Consider the following 21,540-nt stretch of genomic DNA (forward strand, 5'->3'; position numbering starts at 1 on the left):
TGTGGACTAGGAAGAATGGTGGCATTTGAAAGCTACCCAACCATTCAGGATGCTACATGTATGAAAATAAACTTTTAGAAGATATTATTAGCCCCTGGCTGGCATAGCTCAGTGGTTTGAGCGCAGGCTGCTAACCAAAGCATCGCAGGTTCGATTCCCAGTCGGGGCACATGCCTGGGTTGCAGGCCATGGCCCCCAGCAACCACACATTGATGTTTCTCTCTCTCTCTCTTTCTCCCTCCCTTCCCTCTCTGAAAATAAATAAAATCTTAAAAAAAAAGATTATATTCAATCTTTATCAACAAAATCAGAAGTGATATTTGAGAACAGAAACACCTGATATTATGTTAAATCAAAATAAGTAAAGTAAATGGAATTAATCTCTTTTTAAAATTTGCTACTAGAAATTGCCAATATAAAAAAAATGATTTTACTAGGAACTAGAAAGAACCAAAAAGAGGTACTCTGTAATTTTAGCCTGAAAATGAAGACAGTTACAGAAAGTGATAAAGACTATCCCAGTTGTCAAAGTACTGATGATTTTACCCTATACTAGGAATGACTGCTTCTAACGCTTAAGAATCTTTAAAAGATAAGGTGGTAAAGGTTGGGGAGGAGATGGAGGAAAAGGTAGGAAAAGAATCACACATCTTTGGCTTTACAAATAACTGTCAACTTCTGTGATGTTTAGATTTGATTACTGGTGTGGGTAAAATTTATGTGGGAGATTGTTTGGGTTTACTGGCAGGACGTAAAGGGAAGACTCACTCTTTGAGGTATTTCTTTTAAGTATTTAAGGTCTTCACCTTCTTTGGGGTTAGAAATACAGCTCTGCTTACTATTATTTTTATTATTATTAAAGAAAAGTATTACTGATTATTGATATATTTCAAATAAAAATCTTAAATCCTCAGCATCCCTAGGAAAAATTTCACAAAGGAAGCTTTTAACACATTACTTAGAAAAAGGACAAGTAGGATTTATCTTCAATGAATGTAGCATGTTAATGTTATATTCTTTAAAAAAACCCATTTATTTAGTTTTAGACAGAGGGGAAGGGAGGGAGGAAAAGAGTGAGAGAAACACCAATGTGTGGTTGCCTCTCATGCCGCAACACAGGAATGTGCCCTCACTGGGAATTGAACCTGTGATCCCTTGGTTTGCAGGCTGGTGCTCAATCCACTGAGCCACACTAGCCAGGGCATGTTATTTTCCACTGCAGCAATTTGACACAACTTTCTGAAAATGCTCATTATTTTTTCAAAGGATTTGGGATTAGTATAGTGCACTTCCAGAAACTCAGACTTTCTTTTCAATGCTAATTTATCTTAATAAATTTTTTCAGTTTGTTGAGCATCTCAGAGTGTACATAAACATTAGAAGAGATAATTTGTATTTTTCTTTCTACTCTCAAATATTATCCAGATGGACCCTGCACTACAGGAAGTTAAGTTATTGCAACTTCAAATAAGAAAGCAAGGGATCTTTGAACATTACGTTTTAGGAGATTTTAAACATTAAATCATTCAACAAATGAATTTATCTTGAGGTACTAAAACTTAAAATACTTAACATTATAAACTGTTCCAAGTACTAGTTTGGAAATGCTGAACTTGTGGAATGAATACTGAAATGAGAGTTTTACACATCGTACTTTTCACTTACACTTCCAGTATGGCGTTGGATAATCATTCAACTAAATCATTAAGACAAACCCATTTGAAACAGTTGGAAGATACTGTGAAATGATTCCTTAAATTCCTTGTTATGTGAATTGGGAGAATTTTGTTTTAGTATATATAAATCAGTTTCTTAGTATATGTAAATCAATTTACCCATCTCAGAGATGGATATTATATAAAAATATATGTTCAAGGGCTATTTGAATAAGCAGTAATATTTAAGAAGGTTAAAAAAAACCCTCAGATGGCCAGTATTTCATTAGGACAAAGCCAGGTTTATTGTTTATGCAAAGGTAATAAAAACTATTGTTGTTGGGAGTCCAGGTTTTGTTAGATATCAACATCTCAAAGATAGAAATGTGTATTTTTCCTAATGCCTAACTTTTAAAATATTTGGTAGCAAAAGTGAAAGTATTTTATTCCTTTTATAAACCAATTTGAATAACACAGAAATGATTCACAAAAGGCAAGGTATGGATTCAAACTAAGTGTCTACTGGTAGATGAGTGGATAAAGAAAATCTGATATATATATACATATATAGTAGGATATTATACCCATATATAGAGAATATTTTAAGGCTGAATATATCAACTTTAAAAAAGAAAAAAACCCTCATTTGAGACAACATAGATGAGCCTAAAGGATATTATGCTATGAGAAATAAGCCAGGAACAGAAAGACAAATACTGCATGATCTCACTTGTATGTGGAATTAAAAAAACTCAAGTTCATGGAAGTAGACTATAACAGAATGGTGGTTGCCAGGGTTGTGGACTGGGGAAATGGGGATATGTTGGTCAAAGAGGACAAAGTTTCACTTATATGGAATAAAAAAATTCTGAAGATCTAAGTATAACATGGTGACTACAGTTAATCAATACTATTATACTGCACACTTGAATTTACTGAGAGTATATCTTAAATGTTTTCACTACAATAAAAAAGAAAGATAACTATGTGAAGTGGTGAATATATTAATAAGAGTGTGATACTGCACAATGTGTGTATATATATAAATCAAAACATCATCTACAATGTAAAGGTATACAATTTTTATTTGTTAATTATACCTCCATAAAGGTGGAGGAAAAAAATGCAAAGAAAAATTTAAACTCAGAATCATGTTTTTTTTAAATACAACTAAAGTTAGCAAAATTAAATTGAGTTCTGAAATCTCTGAGGATAATCATAAACTTACAATGTAATGTCTATTCTTTCATATGGAAGGAATTGAAACTTTAAAAGCTAATATTGAATATAGGTGGTAAGTTTTCAATGATACATATTTGGACTATAGTGATGATTATCACTTTTATTCCAGTGTTCATATCAAAGATTGCCTCTGAACTTTAGTTGAGATTTCTGCATGCAAAAGGAATATTCATTTTTACATGGTCAGGCACCAAGTGTAGTCAGCATTTGATTTTTTTTCTGGAGGAGGCTTAATAGAGTTATGTTTAAAAAAATAAAATTATGCTTTTAAAACTATGCTCTTATTTGGAACAATGTACACTAAGAAATAAGCTGAAGTGAGATGGGATGGACTAGCAGAGGGAATATAAACTGGAATAAAGAGGAGCCTGATAAAATTTTCTACAGAGAAAGGAAAAATGAACAGTTGAAAAAGAAATAGAAAATAAGAATTCACTTATCACTCAGATTTTTGAAACTAAGAGTGAAATGATAAAGAAGAAACTGACGTAGAATACAGGGTGGGGCAAAATTAGGTTTACAGATGTTCATATGGAAAATAATACAATAATTAATAATACAAGAATAAACTCTGGTGCACTAACAACTGTAACCCTACTTTTACACCCTGTGGCTACTTACCAGTTTTAGATACACTGAGACAAGGATGCTGTGGTTAAAGTCAAGCACTAACTACTGCTGAACTAGTGAGAAAAGGGATGACAGCGAAAGGATTAAAGTAGAAAATAGGAACAGAAAAAATACAAAAACAAAAAAGAGATTCGATAAGAATAAATATAGAAGCATAATAAAAGGAAGTTTGACAAAAGGCAAATTTATAAAATACAAGGAAACTGTATTTATAATAAGGTTTTATGGCTATGTAAAACCTTCATTTCTCTTACCCTCATTAACATTACTGAAAATCTAGCAAGACACAAATCCTAGGAGCCTTGCCTGAGCTGCATGATGCAGTGTGCTAGGCAAACCCACTGCCAGTTTGGGAACAATTCCAGGGCAAAATGGGATCCATCCCAGAGTTCTGAAGGAAGTGGCAAGAAAATAAACAATATAAAAAATAAAATTAAATACCCCAATTACTTCCAAGTTCTTTACAAGGTTCTGTTTTAATATAAATCCCAAAAAAGCTCTACCAATTCAATGCTATAATAAAACATACTTTTAAAAAAAAAGTTAAAATCCTTTATCAGTATTGCCACAATTAGTATAATTTCAATCCTATGAAGTTAATTTGAAGCAGAGTGAGATTAATACTTTTCCACTGTGTATTAGGTTCTCCTTGTGGATGTCTTATTTTTCTCAATGGGAAGAAGTATCCAATTGCAAGAATGCCTTCTAATGCAAAATAGACAATAAATAATTTAAATGACCAATTTAAAAAAGTAAGGTTTTCCATGATCACCCTAACCTCTTTTCCAAACACTAGATTTTAAAATGAACTGATTTAGGAAAATCCTTTCCATTAACCACAAATTTTATGATATACTATTATCATGAAGAACAGAAAATATGTTCATGAAAATGGATATTTAAACAACTTGCATGTATTTTTTAACTTAATGTACATAATCTTGTGAATTAAGTACTTTATTTTGATTTTCAAGTTTACTGTAGTAAATAAGGCTTTGGAGAGCTCAAATAATTTGTCTACAGTTCCAGTAAGTGAAGTAGCTGCAATTGGAGCCTAGGCTCTTAACTTCTGGCACAGGGCTTGGCTATTAGAGAAGTGAAGTTATCTAGCATGGGGAGGTAGATATAGAATGGGAACAGGTACACGTTGCACTGATACAAAATAATTTTAAGCTTCTAAAACCTGTCATGAAACAAATATATTTCTCACTCGAGAGTGGTTCTAAGCCAAAACTGTTTAAATATTGCCTGCGGGGCAGGAGGTTTTGGTATGGCCTTTGAGTGTCTGTGTGTGTGTGTGTGCATGTACTCAAGAATGTCAAGTAGAAATTTACAACCCAAGATAACCTAGATAAGTATCTCAGGTTTTGCCAAACCAGTTCATTTGTTGACAGGGATAATTTGGCAATAATTTCTTAACCAAAATTTCATTGTCTAATTATTTCTCAAACTTACTATTATAAGTTAACTGTTTGACAACATGACAATGGAGTACCTTACAGTTAAATCTATCCTCTCAAAACCTTAACAACCTTCCTTGTCTTCCCCATCTCCTAATAGAAGATTGCGCTTATTTATAGTAGCTGATTTGAAATCCTTGTCTGATAATTTCAATATCTGGATCATTTTGTGGTTGGTATCTGTTCCCTTGAAAATGAGTCACATTATCTTTACTCTCCATATGTTGAATAATTTTGGGCTGTACCCTGAACATTGTGAATACTATGTTGTAGAGACACTGTGTTACGATACCAGAGGGTGCGGATGTTTCTGTTTCTCCAGGCAATTAAGTTGGTTAGGCTCAGACTCCAAACTGCCACTCCTTTGAAGAGCAGCAGCTCATATCTCAGTTCAGTACTTTAAGTCTGAGCTGCAGACTAGTTTCAGGATGCCCCCACAAATACATGGGTTCAAGGAGTAGCCAGTGACTTGGGCTGAGTTTAAACACTGAACTTAGAGTTCTCTGCTGGCTCTCTCCTCTCTGGGGGTTCTTCCCTCACTCTATGGTGACCATGTTTTTTTCTGGGCTCATTCTGCCTCCTGGTTCTGCTAGCCACAATAATGGTGGGCTTTTTATTGGAATTTCAGCCACTAAAACTTTGGCTACCCTTAGGATAAAAGCACAGGAAACTGGGAATTGATGCTGAGCCATTACTTGCTCCACATTTTGACTCCCTATCAGAATGTGCAGAGTTCAGTCTCTGAAGTCTTCAGGTAGTTGATTTTTCGTATGTTGTCCAGAGTTATTACTCTTGATTTGTAGAGGATTGGTTTGTTTGGTACTCACTTTTTCATAACAGAAATTGAACTCCCAAACTTAGTTTTTGTTTATTCAAATCCCTCCATTCTTCTGAAATTTCATCAAAATTTTCCAGAGATGATTTAATCACCAATCCAATAGCTTTTCCCAAAGCTCTTACTTTGTTTAATGCTCATTTGATAGTAGTTCACACTACTAAGCAGCTCCTCCTTGAAGCTTATTTTGTTTATTTGGTTACCAGTGGACTATTTATGTTTTCATCTAAGGTTTTAGTATTTTCATTGGTCCTTTCTAGAACATAAATGTGGGTATTCTCTAAGGTTCAGACATGAGTATACTGTTCTCCCCTCATCATATACCCTTCTTATCATTCATTCTCACATCAAGGCTATTGAGTACTCATCCCTAAAGTCTGTGTGTTCAAGCTCACCCTCTCTCTTGACAGCCATTCTCAATTCCCTTTTGATCTAATACATGCTCACTTAGAGTTCAGTAGACCACCATGTGCACAGTAGACCACCACACATTAAAACACAATATACTCATAATCACCTTTTCCTCAAATCCTGTTCAAACTTCAAATCTTCATTTCCCTTTTTTTAGCATCAAAGAATCTTAAGGAAAGATAAAACTTTAAAGATACTGAGATAAGGCCCTTCTAGAATAGTAAAATCCAAAACAAGGCTATGGGTGTGACAAAGGGCTACCAACTTTTAATTTTGCCAAGAAAGAAGTTAGTAAAAACAACAAACTATCAATATCTATCTTCTTATCAAAAAGGAATAGACATTTATCAGAAAGACAGGAGGAAATTTTAGATTCAGCTTTATAAAAATTCTCATCAGAAGGTGAGAGGCAAGAGCTAGGGACAGGAATGGGGATTCAGAGGCTACAGCATGGGAAAGAGGAAGAGACAATGTTCCATTGGCAGTGGCAAGAAGGAAAGGAAGATTTACTGTGACCATCTGGCCATCCAGCAGGAATACGTTCCAGATGATACTTTAAGGGAATATGAAGAAGTCAGTGACCCCTTGTCCCATTAGTACAGGGAAACATGCTGCCCTTAATGTTAATAGTGGAGAGCAATTAGAAGTAAAAATAAGAGTGTGTAAACCCTTCAATATGGAATTACTTAGATGAAAACTGAGTTGGAATATAAAAAATCATACCACTATTCGTAAACACAATGGGAGAAAGAAAACAAAGGATATCCATCTTGAAATTATTTAGCTTTCCAAAAGGGACTTATCAGGGAAAAAAAAAATCACAGGTTAATGACACACAGAATGCCTGGGATATACTTTATAATAGCTAATTTTATTAGAATTGTAGGATATATTTATATTTATACCTTAGAGCAAAACATCAAGTGTATGGAAAGATGTCCATCAACAACAACAACAAAAAACCTTTCAGGGAAAAAGTTGGCTTTCATAACAGCAAGACTACTTAAGCAAGCAACTAAGAGCATTAATATCAGGTGTAAATGAAAATTTAGATGAGACTTCCCTTCCACTCCCCTGCCAAATTCTAGCAATAGCTTAGAGGGGACTATAAATCTAAAACAAACTGTTAAATAAATACTGGGAAAAGTGCTAGCTAGGGATTCTTTGGTTAAAGGAAGCTAAGTGGTTTTCTTACTGTGATTTTAGATCCTATAATACACTCTTGTGCCATTAAAATGACCACAGAGTACATAGTATGCAGCATTTCACAAGTGTAGGGTTTTGTGGAACACCTCTGGAAATGCATCAGGTCCTACAATATCTTTTAACAGAATAGAGTCAAAATTCAGAGTTGCTCTAGATTTAATGTAGTAGGTATAGCTAAGTAAACAGGATTAATTACAGGTATCATGATTTAAAGTATAGAGACATAAAGTACTTATTTATCCAACGAATGTGAAAAGAACGGATGAGCAAGCAATATGACCTCCATGCATAAAGAGTTCCTGAAGAGATGCTAGAGTATTCTTGGAGCATGACAATTTTTTTTTCTGTAGGATGAAGAGCAAACAACTTAGTGAGAAAAAAAGACAACATGGTTTTTATAACAGGAAATTATAATCTTATAAAATTATACCACATTTTGAGAATAGTGGTTCTCAAAATACGGTCTAGGATCCCTCGGGAGGATCCCAGGGAATCCTAAGATCCTTTTAAGAGATCCAGTGTTGGCAAGAGAGAATCTGCATGGGCCCTGGGTGCCCCTGCATATTTTTGCTTGCATATCAAGAATACAAGGCCTGGGACATTTCTCAGAGTTGCATTCGTAGAGGGAAAACTTGCTTTACTGCTTGCTATAAAATGCTGTGATTGTCAAACTCAATGTCCCTGTCCTTTAACATCCCATCACCCATCCAAGTCAACCACATCACCCCCAGGTGGTACCAATGCAAATATAATGCTCTTGCAGGTTGCTGTGCTATGAATAATAAAGATGTTTTCCTCTGAACAAGGAGTCTTGTATCTTCTTCCATCATTCATGAAGCAATAACTGTCTAACTTATTAGCTTGTAAGTAGGGTAAAATCTAATCCAAACTCTGAAATCCCTGGGGTCAACTACTGTCACAATACTATTAGATGTTATTTGCCTTTTTTTTTTTTTTTACTGTGTTGGCATTTACACTGATGATGCAAAAGTGATGGGTGAGTAAAACTGCTGGTGCATGAGTATGACTAAGACCATGGTACCAAATTGTAGTCACTATATTCTTCAATGCCACATTGCCAGTTTAAAAAGAAGAGTCAGTTTTAACCAAGAATGTCCTTGGTGAGGCTGTAAAGATTTATTGAATTTATTCCCAAGTTAAGATCTAACATTCTGTATGACAAAATGGGAAATATACATAAAGGGTCTCTGTTTCATACTGAAGTATAAGGTTGTCTTGGGGAAAAGCACCTAGTGTAACATTTTGAGTTACAAGATGAACTAATCACTTTTTAAAAATGGAATGCTATTTTTACTTGATAGAATGACTGATGAGCAGGCATTTTCTCAAAAGCAAATGAAGTTAACTTCTGACTTTAAAAAAACCCAACTGACAAGGTTTGTTTTCCATGAAAAAAATTTAAGTTTTCAAGTGAAAATTAAAATTTTGGAAAACTTGTACCCATTACAGTAAGCTTGACAGCTATCTAATACTGAAAAAACTTTTCTCATAAGATCAGTGATCCTATTACTTATGATTTTTAAATATATCATAAAATAAGTCAGAATTTGGAAGATCTGCATAGTTTAATGAACCAATGACTAAATTCATGATGCTACGTAGTCATGCATATGGAGGAAATACATTAAAAATATAAGACAGGCCAATGGCTTTTAATGTAGTAGAAAAGTCCATTAGTTTCAGCTTTTATACTGCAACTAACACTTGCGAAACTACTATTTATCGAGTTTTGGGTTAGTATCAGAGAACATCCATAATTTCTAAAAAGGTTACTAAAATACTCTTCCCTTTCCCAACTACATATCTGTGAGGATAGATTTTCTTCATGAAATCTAACCAAAAAATGAAACAAAACCAAAAACCCCACAAAATATTATAACAGATTAATGCAGAAACATTTCATAACAATGAAAAAGAAACATCTTCAAAACAAATTTTGAGAATTCATAGGATAACAGATTATGACATGTTAATAAGAGCAACTACATTGTTTGGGGAGGGGCTAGTCCTAATCTACTAAGGTTGAAAGAACAGCCTTTCATGCCTTTGTCAAGAGAAATGAGGGCTGAATAAAATATACAAGCTGTTTTGTGGGCTCTGGAACACAGAGAAAAAATAAAAATGGGAAATGTTAGAAAGGGGATAATTGGGGAAAATAAGAGGAGAAAAGACACACTAGAGACACTCAAATTTGCTTAAAAACCAGAGAAGAGATTTTAAAAAGGGATATACCACTTCTCATTTTCTTATCTCCTCAAAAACCCTAAAATGATGTATTGAATTGAAAAACAGGAAAGGGTTAGGATGAATTAATAATCAATCTCTGAAAACAATTTTTGCCAAAGAAACTTCAATGTAGATATTAAAATACCTTGGTATTTTTTCTTCTTGTGATATATTTATTGTGACAAATTGGAACAAACTTTGAACTTTAGTGAATGAACTGATTAAAGCTAATTATTTTTCTAATTGTTATTCTACCAGAGAGTCAATAAACAAAGACAAGTCTCCAAAGAGGAATAATTTAGAAGTGTTATATGTATATAAAAAAAGAAGGTATATTCGTCCCAGTCTCTAGAAACAAAACAGGGACAATGGGACATCTGCTCTGACAGAGAAGGTGAAGTACTACACATGGGTGCACATGTGCGTTTTTCCAGCTTTCTGTAAGCCTAGGCTAGGTTAACATGTGCCACTGTATAGTGGGCACAATCACTGTTTCTACTGAGTAAAAGATGATGAAAAGAAAGAATCAAACATAAAGCACTATAAGGCATTTTGTTTTACAGAGTTGTGTAATAAACATAAGTAGTCAAATTTATTCCAAGTTCCTCTCTTAAGAAATGTACCACATGTTCAGATGACATAATTAGACTTGCCTTTTCCACAGAAATCACTTGGTAATTACATATTTGACAAATGGTCTAATTTCTAACTTTTGTTTAAATGACAAAAAACATTATTTATCATATACCTGTATATAGCACTCTATTTTAAAACTTTTACAATATATATAAAACCAGGTACTTGGAAAATATACAACAATTTTACAAACCAATAAACATAGTCTAAGAGACATGCAATAGAGAAAGTATCTAGAGTGTTGAGCAACGTTATGGGGGACTAAAGTTCAGATGTAACTCACTAATTGGGAGCTGCACTTGAAATCCACTGTATATGATATGAACAGTTCAAGGGTGGGAATCCCATCCAAGACCTAGACCAGTGAGGCTAGTATTTTATAAGCTACAGAGGCCAGAAAGCAGAAGAGTTCCTACACTGCCTGCTGAAACTGTCATATATAACAGCTGGAGTAACATAGCACAAGTAAAAGCCTCTCACTGAAGAGCTGTCTATAATAAAAAGGTAGGGAGCACTCTACTCTGAGCCATTAAATGGCTCGAACTAGCAACCCCTTGGTTCACAGGCAGGTGCTCAATCCACTGAGCCACACCAGCCAGGGCTAGAATTATTTTTTCATTTAAATCTTGGAGACAATTTAAGTTTATGTACCTATCCACACATTACCAAGATATAAGCAACAAGGGAGAAACAGCTAGTAACATACAAGGGAACTACTAATAAAAAGCAAAGGCCTGTCCTGGCTGGTGTGGCTCAGTGGACTGAGTGCCAGCCTGCGAACCAAAGGGTTGCTGGTTTGATTCCTAGTCAGGGCACATGCCTGGGTTGTAGGCCAGGTTCCCAGTGGGGAGCGTGTGAGAGGCAACCACCAATTGATGTTTCCCTCTTTCTCCTTCCCTTCCCCTCTTTCTAAAAAATAAATAAAATCTAAAAAAGAAAAGCAAAGACTACTCTACCCAGCAAGGCTCTCAATTAAAATGGAAGGCAAAATACAGTGTTTCCCAGACAAAAGAAGGCTAAAAGAATACACCTCCATCAAACCAGTATAGCAAGAGATGCTAAAGGGACTGCTTTAAGAAGATGAAAAGAGAGAGAGAAACACAAGAACAAAGGGGGTTAAATGGCAATGAATAAGAACCTATCAATAACCTTAAATATAAATGGATTAAATGCTCCAATCAAACATAGTATAGCTGAATGGAAAAGATAACAGGACTCACATATATGCTGTCTACAAGAGACCCACCTCAGAACAACAGACCTACACAGAATGAAAGTGAAGGGATGGAAAAAAATATTCCAAGGACATGAAAAAAAAGCTGGGGTAGCAATACTTATATCAGACAAAATTGATTTCAAAACAATGGCAATAAAGAGAGATTAAATCTCTTAAGGGAATATACTCATAACATGTAAGGGAATAATCCATCAAGAAGATATAACCTTTGTAAACATAGAGGCACCCAACATAGGAGCACCCAAGTATGTAAGGGGAATCTTGGAGGTTTTCTAGAAAGATATCAACAGGAACACACTCTTAGTAGGAGATTTTAACACCACTGTCAACAATGGATAGATCTTTCAAAGAATCAGCAAGGAAATTGAGACACCGAACTACACTCTAGATCAAATGGACTTAATTGACACACACAGAACCTTTTACCTTAAAAAACCAAAATATACTTTATTTTCAAACACACATGGAATATTTTCAAAGACAGACCACATGATAGGACACAAAACAAGCCTCAACAAATTCAAGAAAACTGAAATCATATCAAGCAACTTCTCGGATCACAATGGCTTGAAACTGGAAACCAACCTCAAGGAAAAAACTCAAACACATTCAAATACATGGAGACTGAATAACAGGCTATTGAATAATTAATGGGTTAACAATGAGATCAAGGAAGAAATCAAAAAGTATCTGGAAACAAATGAAACACACAACCCAAAACCATAGCAAATGAAGGCAATCCTGAGAGGGAAGTTCATAGCATTGCAGGCCCACCTGAAGAAGATAGAAAAATCTCAAATAAACAACCTAACCCTACATCTACAAAAACTTGAGGAACAACAACAAAGCCCAGAGCGAGTAGAAGGAAAGAAAAAAAATCAAGATCAGAGCATAATTAAGTGACACAGAAACTACAAAATAATTCAAAAGATCAATGAATTCAGGAGCTGGTTCTTTGAAAAGATAAACAAAACAGACAAACCTTTAACCAGATTCATCAAGAAAAAAAGGGTACCCAAATAAATAAAAACAGAAAAGTCAGGGCACATGCCTGGGTTGCAGGCCACGGCCCCCACCAACTGCACATTGATGTTTTTCTCTCTCTCTCTCCCTCCCTTCCCTCTCTAAAAATAAATAAATAAATAAAATCTTAAAAAAAAAAACCCAGAAATGAGAGAAGTTACAACTGATACCACAGAAACACAAAGGATTATAAGAAATTACCATGAACATTTGTATGCTAAGAAATTGGGACAATCTGGGCAAAATGGACAAATTTCTACAAACATACAATCTTTCAAAACTGAATCGAGAAGCAGAAAGCCTGAACAGACCAAAACAACTCACTAGTTGAAGCAGTAATCAAAAAACTTCTGGCACACAAAAGCCCTGGACTGGATGGCTTCACAGGTGAATTTTACCAAACATTTAAAGGATTTGCTATCCTCAAATTATTCCAAAAAATTCAAGAAGAGGGAAGACTCCTAAAATCTTTTTATGAGGTCAGTATTATCCTAATTCCAAAACTACATAAGGACACAATAAACAAAGAAAACTACAGGGCAATATCACTGATGAACACAGATGCTAAAATCCTCAATAAATTACTGGCCATACATTAAAAAGAGCATACACCATGATCAAATGGGATCATCCCAGGGATGCAAGGATGGTACAATATTCACAAATCAATACACATAATACATCACATAAACAAAGAAAAGAAAACAATGAAAGAAAAATCACATGATCATATCAATTGATGCTGAAAAAATATTTGATAAAATCCAGCACCCATTTATGATAAAAACACTCAACAAAGTGGGAATAGAGGCAGCACAACTCAACATAATAAAGGTCATATTTGAGAAACCTATAGCAAACATCATACTCAATGGTAAAAAACAAAAAGCATACCCCTCAATATCAGGAACAAGACAAGAATACTGGCTTTCACTACTCTTATTCAACATAGTACTGGAAGTTCTAGCCACAAAAATCAGACAAGAAGAAGAAATAACAGGCATCCAAATTGGAAAAAAGGAAGGAAACTGTCATTATTTGGGGACAACATGATAGTGTACATAGAAAACCCTACTGTCTCCACCAAAAAACTATTCAACCTAATAAGTGAATTTGGCAAAACAGTGGGATATAAAGTCAATATTCAGAAATCGAGGGCATTTCTGTACACCAGCAATGAACTATCAGAAACAGAAACTAGAGGAAAAAAAACCCATTTACTATAGCAACAAGAAAAATAATGTACCTAGCAATAAACTTAACCAAGGAGGTAGAAGAACTGTACTTGGAAAATTACAGAACACTAAAGAAAGAAATTAAGGAAGATACAAATAAATGGAAGCATATACCATGTTCATGTATTAGAAAAATTAATATCATTAAAAGGTCCATACCACCCAAAGCAATCTACAGATTCAATGTAATGCCTATTAAAATACCAATGGCATATTTCACAGATCTAGAACAAAGACTCTAAAAATTTATATGGAACCAAAAAAGACCCTGTAGAGACTCAGCAATCTTAAGAAGAACAAAGTAGAAGGATCAAAATACCTGATATCAAACTATACCACAAGACCACTGTAATCAGAACAGTCTGGTAGTGGCATAAGAATAGACACATATATCAGTGGAAAAGAACAGAGAACCCAGAAATAAACCCATGTCTCTATGGTCATTTAATATTTCACAAAGCGGGCAGGAGCATACAATGGAGTAAAAATATCCTCTTCAACAAATGGTGTTGGGAAAACTGGACTGGTACATGCCAAAAAAAAAAAAAAAAAAAGAAAAAAGAAAAAGAAAAAGAAACTAGATAACCAACTTACGCCATACACCAGAATAAACTGAAAATGGATAAAAGACTTATTATTATAAGTGGTGACACCATAAAAGTCCTGGAGTAAAATATAGGCAGAACAATTTCAGATATCCCACATGGCAATATTTTTACTGACGTATCTCCTAGGGCAAGGGAAATAAAGGAAAAATAAATAAATGGGACTACATCAAATTAAAAAGCTTCTGCAGAGCTAAAAAAATCATCAAAATGAAAAGGGAACCAACTATATGGGAGAACATATTTGCCAATGATACATCAGACAACGGTTTGATCTCCAAAATATATTAAGAACTTATATGACTCAACACCAGGAAGTCAAACAATCGAATTAAAAATGGGCAAAGGATCTGAATAGACACATACAGAGGGCCCATAGACATGTGAAAGGATGCTCAACATCACGAGCCATCAGAGAGATGCAAATTACAACCACAATGAGATACCACTTCACCTCAGTTAGAATGGCCATCATTAATAAATCAACAAATAACAAGTGCTGGCAAAGATGCAGAGAAAAGGGAACCCTAGTGCACTATTGGTGGGCTGCAGATGGATGCAGCCACTGTGGAAAACAGAATGGAATTTCCTTAAAAGACTAAAAGAAAAAAAGTGGGACAGTCTTTTGGCCCACCCATTCCACTGCTGGGATTATACCCTAAGAATTCTAAAACACCAATTTAAAAGAATTTATGCACCCCAATGTTCATAGAAGTGCTATTCACAATACCCAAATACTGGAAACAGCCTAAGTATCCATCAGTAGATGAGTGGATCAAAAAACTATGGTACATTTACACAATGGAATACTACACAGCAGAAAGAAAGAACTCCTGCCTTTCACGACAGTATGGATGGAACTGGAGAGTATTATGCTAAGTGAAATAAGCCAGGTGGTGAAAGACAAATACCATATGATCTCAGCTATAAAAGGAACCTAATGAACAAAATAAACTAATGAGGAATATAGAACTAGAGGTATGGAAACAAGGAACAGAAAGTGACCCGAGGGAAGTGGAGAGGGGGATAAAGGTGGAGAAAAGGGGAAGGAATAGTCAAGGACATGTATGAATGACCCATGAACATGAACGACAGTGTGGGGCATGACTGTGGGAGTGGGGGGTGGGCTGGGCAAAGGAGAGCAAAGGGGGAAAATTGGGACAACCCTAATAAAATAACAATAAAATATTTAATAAAAAAAGATACAGGCAAGTAAGAATTTGTTTTATTTTCTCTACTTGAACTAAATGTTGAGCCCCTGCTCAAGTCTACCTTCAGGTCAATGAGAATGTTTATTTTTAAAATAAGGGCCTATATGTTTTATTTGTACCAAAAAATAATTAGGATTTTATTTTGTCATATAATTAGGACTTCACATTGTCTTATAATGCTTGGGTCTCCAAATCTTTGTTTCTCCAACCAGACTGTAGCTCCTTAAAGGGGACAGATCTTTTCTCTCTCTCTTTTTGTTTTTTTGTATTCCTGACATTGACTAGCAAGAATGGGCAATACATACTGCTTGTGTAAGTGACTGACAGGTGAATTTTTAGACATTAGCTTTCTTCAAACATCAGTGTCTATATGACTTGCAATTGCCAGCACATTTCCTTAATGTTTAGTTAGTAAAGATGGCAGCTCCACAACTACCTTCACTGTTTTAAATTCTAAACCTACAAAATCTTCCCTGCTCCTCAAAGCTACCATACCCCTGCTGATGTAGTCGTAAGGACGGCCACATCAGAATATTGCCACTAACTGGTGACTTAAAGACACAACTTCATTCTTCATATTTTTAAAATTTTCCTTAAAGCATATCATTCAGATGAAAAATGACATATATAAAGAATATATTAGCAGGATGGTGTGGTGGGGTGAATATGGAGACAACTGTACTTGAACAACAATAAAAAAAGAATATATTACAAATATATATAGAAAATCAGAAATTAAACATAAAATCAGCTCTTTGGACACAGGAACACATAATCTCAACAGTTAAAAGTTCAAATAAATTCATACTACATTTACTTTATGTCTTGGATCGTAGGATCTGAAATAACATTACGACATTCAATAATCTCTACCTTAGTTCTTAAATTAAATTTCAAGCCAGAGGGCAGGGACAATATCTCTGTTTTCTATTAGTGGCTGACAGTGTCAGGTATGTAGCAGTTCAGAGTTATTGAATAAATGAGTAAAGAAAATGTACAAATATTGCTAAATTCCTTTATGTATTCTATATTATTGTTCTTGACTTATCTTCTTGCATTAAAACACTCTATGCTTTTGTGTAACTGCCACAACAAAAAGTGGGATAGAAAGATGAGGGCAAACAGTTTTATCTATACTTAGACACCCAGTACAGCATTTAGTTTGGCAAATGAAGTGATTCCCAGAAGCAGTATTATAAAAATATCTTATTTCTAACACCATACAAATGACTCAGTATGTTAAAATTCTAGTTTTAAAAAATTTATATTTACATTAAAATACAAAATGTATTATTTCAATAACTGCTATCATATGTAACTAACTCTGACAATAGTATCCTATAAACAAGAGATAATAACCTTTGTCAAGAATAAGTGTGTGCATTTTAGTGTTATTTGATTACCTATATACAAATATTTTTCATTTTAATTTTTAAATTTTTTTGTACTTTTACATATACTTTTATTTTATATTTGTTAAATTATACTTTATTGATTATGCTATTACAGTTATTCTGATTTTTAACTTTTAAAATTGATTATATGAAAGAATTAGTAATAACATGCACCAGTAAAGCACCGCTCAGCTATTATCCTCTGGAAAGTTTATATTCATATTAGAATTTTTGAACTTGTTAAGATGATAAATTATGATATTTCTTTCTTGAGCTAATAATGATAGGATTAGGAAGTTAACTCATTATTAAATTCCGCTTTCTTTACCTTTCATAAGTATTTATCATATGGTGAATTAAATACTAGATCCCCCCAACGCACCCTTGATATTTGGTACCTTCTTCTGTATCACAATCTACAATTCTTGTGATGCTTTTAAAATGTCTACTCTTCCTTTTAAAAGGAGGAACTTATTTCTTGCCTCTGGAGCACTTAGTGACTTACTTCTAATGAACAGAATGAAGTGGAAGGGAAGGTATGTGATTTTTAGAAATTAGATAATAGAAAACAATGTGGCTTACTCCTTGTTCTCTCTCTTAGATCTCTTACTTTTTTACTTTGAAGAAGTTGGCTGCCAGGTTGTGAAGAGAGATCCACATGGTGAGGTCTCCTACCAACAATCTGATAAGTGAGCCCTCCTGGAAGTAGATCCTTCAACTACAGTAAAGCCTTCAGAACTAAACCCTTTTGTCTACATCCCGACTTCAATCACATGAGATCTTGAATCAGAACCACTCAAGTAAGTCACTCCCCAATTTCTGATCCATAGAAACAGATAATAAATATTTGTTGTTTTTCCTTGAGTGGTGTGGCTCAGCAGGTTGAGTGTCTTTCTGCACACCAAGGTTGCTGGTTCAATTCTGGTCAGGGCACATGCCTGAGTTGCAAGCCACTTCCCCAGCTGGGGACATGGGGGGGGGGAGCAATCGATGTATCTCTGGCACATCAATGTTTCTCAACCTCTCTTTCTCCCTCCCTTACTCTCTTTTTAAATAAAATCTTTAAAAAATATTTGTTGTGAGCCCTGGCTGGTGTAGCTCAGTGGATTGAGCATGGGCTGCAAACCAAAGGGTCGCCAGTTCAATTCCCAGTCAGGGCACATGCCTGGGTTGCAGGCCTCTCAGTGGGGGCCACATGAGGGGCAACCACACATTGATGTTTCTCTCCTTCTCTTTCTCCTTCCCTTCCCATCTCTCTAAAAATAAACAAAAAGATTTAAAAAAATAAATTAAAAAAAATAAAAAATATTTGTTGTTTTAACTTGTTGAGTTTTGAGGTAAGTTTAGGATACTTTCTATACATATGACATGATACCTAATAAAACATCCCCTTTGCCAAGTTGTATTTCATCAAGAAAGACTGCAAACTACATGGTGTGCAAGAGGTGAAAGGTTTTCCATTAAATTGAGTACTTCTCTAATGTCTCTAAACTACAGGCAGAGTACTAAGTCATCCAATGATACAGCTCTGTTGTCTTGACTTTATATCCTTTCAGGAGCCAAAAGATTCTTGAATTCTGTTTGTATAGGATTAGCATGAACAGAAAGTGAACTATAAAGTTTGTGTTTTCAAATAAAATTTTCTATAAGGGTCTCTTTTCCTTCAACATACCCCTCATTTCTCTTCTCTGTCTCATTTTCCAAGGCGGCAATAGTTTCCACTTGCCATAATATCCACAGGTCTTAGCTCCTCTCAAATATTCTAACCAAATCCTAAACAAAATATTCTAAAGAAAAGAAATCCTCAGTCTACCCACCAAACAGGAGGAGGAAAGGACTGTGGGTGGTTAGTAGTAGCTTCCTTCTGTTATTGGTTCAAAGCATTTCTATTAATTAATTCATTACAAAGGTTAGGCCAACTGATTGATTGGGAATGTGATTTCTAGAAATTAATTCATTTCTGAGAGGACTAATATACAAATGTATATTAAAAATAGATAAAATAGATAAAATAAATTTCACCATTATCTTAGCCATTTCTGTATACTGCTTTCTAGTTCTTGTTTTGTATAAAGATACATAATTTTATAAAATTGAGACCAAACAATACGGACTTTTTTTCATTTTGGAAGAACCCTAATATATTTAGTTCAATCAAAGATCTTTAGAAAAGGATTTCATTTTTATTAACTAAAAGTGATTTTAATTATGATTCCGTAAGTATAGCTATAACAAGCCAATGGAAAAGATTTTAATTTCATTTGCTTGATTTGGCCTATATTTTCTAAATTAGATGTAATTTTTATTTACTTCAGATGTTTTCTTTAAAAAAAGAAAAGTTACAGATACAATTGAAACCCCTTTACTGACTTCTGAGAGTCACACTCTCTTCTTTCACCAACTAACTGTAGAGGGTAATCATTTTTCTAAAGAAAATGTGTACACTTCCTGTCCGTGTTTTTATATTTTTACTACATCTGTGTTTTTATAAACAATGTCATTACATTTTATATGTTTAAAAATTTATATAAATTAATCCCTTTTATCATTTGGTCATTTCTTTTTTAAAAAAATAGACTATTTATTAAGATTTTATTTATTTAATTTTAGACAGAGGGGAAGGGAGGGACAAAGAGAGAAAGAGAAACATCAATATATGGTTGCCTCTCTCACACCCCAACTGGGGTCCTGACCTGGCCCGTGACCCAGGCATATGCCCTGACTAGGAATCGAACCAGCGACCCTTTGGTTTGCAGGCTGGTGCTCAATCCACTGAGCCACACTGGCCAGGTGTTATTTGGTCATTTTCATTTTTACTCAACATTTCTTTTGTAATCTAGGCATATTAATATATGAATTGGTTTAATTTTTCTAAAGTGTTTTATTGTAAAGATATACCATTCTGCTACTGATGGATGTTTAGGTTGTCCAATCAACATAGCATGAACATACGTGTATCTATCTCCTTGCAGGTATGAAATATTTCTTTTTATATTGCTTCAATGAAGACTTTTGCTTAAGCTGGTTAGGTAGATTCTTTTTTCCTTCTAAATTTAAGCACAGGCAATTGATGAAGAAATTAGAATGCTATTTTCTAATCCAGACTCATCTCTGTCTTACTACCCACCTTAGGTTAATTTCTTATTTTTTCATAAATTTTTTTGTTAAATGCCTAAAAAGAGAATACTAGAAAATATGAAACCTAATGCTTTATTTTACTTGGACATAGTACTTCTATTTAAGACCATTTAATTCATTTATTTGAATATACAGAATTTCTGTTTAGAATTCTACTGGTGAATCTAACTCAGGAAGATAAAAGGAGGTAATTATGAATTAGCATTTGAATGTTGCTTTTTGCAGAAGCAAAGTTAGGGTAGAAAAGAATCTTCTTGTCCACTTTCTCTCCCATTCCTGCCCACCCAAATTATGATACAATACTGACTAAATAATTCAGGCTATGGAACCTGATTTCTTATTTATTTCCTTTAGGGAATAAGCCAGCAGCACAATCTACCTTTGATTCTTTTTCTCTTGGTATTCCTGATTTTACTTTATCATGTGGCTGATCAAGGGTCAAATTATTCTTCCTTGCTTCACTGTCTTCAAGCAGGGGAACACAGCCATAACTGTTATCTGTAAAACAAAACCCTCTTGGACTTAAGTAGGAAACCCTTGTTTTTGGTACTACTGGAAATGTAAATAGAATACAAACCCAAATTCCTAATTTTAAAGAGTAGAGATTGTAAACTATGAATTTTAAAATTTCTGTAAAAAATAGTTCCTTTGACAATTTAGACTTTCTCATTTAGATTTTAGCATATTTGCTTCATATTTGTTTTCATTCCTACTAAACACACAAAACTCTGACTCTATCAAAATTAGTGGTGTACAAAATATATAGAATTTAGAAAACTAGTATTATGCTCTTTACAGTTTAACCATGAACAACTGGAATTAAAGTTTTACATAAGTTGTATTTTCAGGTATGTATTACTTGTTTAACATACTCATTTGCATAACTACTTCATGCTTATTATAGGAAAATTAGAAAATGTAGACATTTTCTAAAAAAAATAAAAAAATAAAAGCTAGCTATAAGCTATAATTTTATTTTCTATTATTTCCGTTAATATTTTATTTTATATTACCAGTTTTTCATATATATATCACATAAGAATCTTTTTGCATAAAATAAAATTTATTTTTGTATCCCATTTTGCTCATTTTGCTATGTATCATGAGTATATGTCATGTTAATAAGCTAATCTATTATCATCACTTTTCTTGGCTATAATAATTTATTATTATAAATTATACCATGGTGAGCATCCCAGAATACATATCTTTGAGTACTTGAACAAATATATTCTTAGAATTTAAATTTGTGTTTTAAAAGGCAAATTTTAATAAGCTTTTGCTATTTATTAGCAAATTGTCTTCTAGAAAGTTTTATCAACTTAAGAGCATGTGAATGTCCACTTTTATATTTCCTAAATATGTACATCAGAGA

General features: G+C 34.0%; 1 protein-coding gene across 4 annotated transcripts in view; it reads right to left on the bottom strand.

Annotated features, from left to right (window-relative positions):
- The window catches only part of TANK (TRAF family member associated NFKB activator), a 90,644-nt gene that overhangs the window by 11,949 nt on the left and 57,155 nt on the right, over nucleotides 1-21,540 (bottom strand). For 3 of the 4 annotated variants that reach the window (XM_036023397.1, XM_028509276.2, XM_028509275.2), the window contains exon 4: nucleotides 20,545-20,663. The exons of the other annotated variant lie outside the window; for it this stretch is intronic. In XM_036023397.1, the coding sequence (XP_035879290.1) occupies nucleotides 20,545-20,663 (119 nt within the window). The remainder of the gene's footprint in view (nucleotides 1-20,544; nucleotides 20,664-21,540) is intronic. 4 annotated transcript variants of the gene reach the window in all.

This window comes from Phyllostomus discolor, chromosome 4, assembly GCF_004126475.2.
Source record: "Phyllostomus discolor isolate MPI-MPIP mPhyDis1 chromosome 4, mPhyDis1.pri.v3, whole genome shotgun sequence".
In the NCBI taxonomy this organism is placed as follows: Eukaryota; Metazoa; Chordata; class Mammalia; order Chiroptera; family Phyllostomidae; genus Phyllostomus; species Phyllostomus discolor.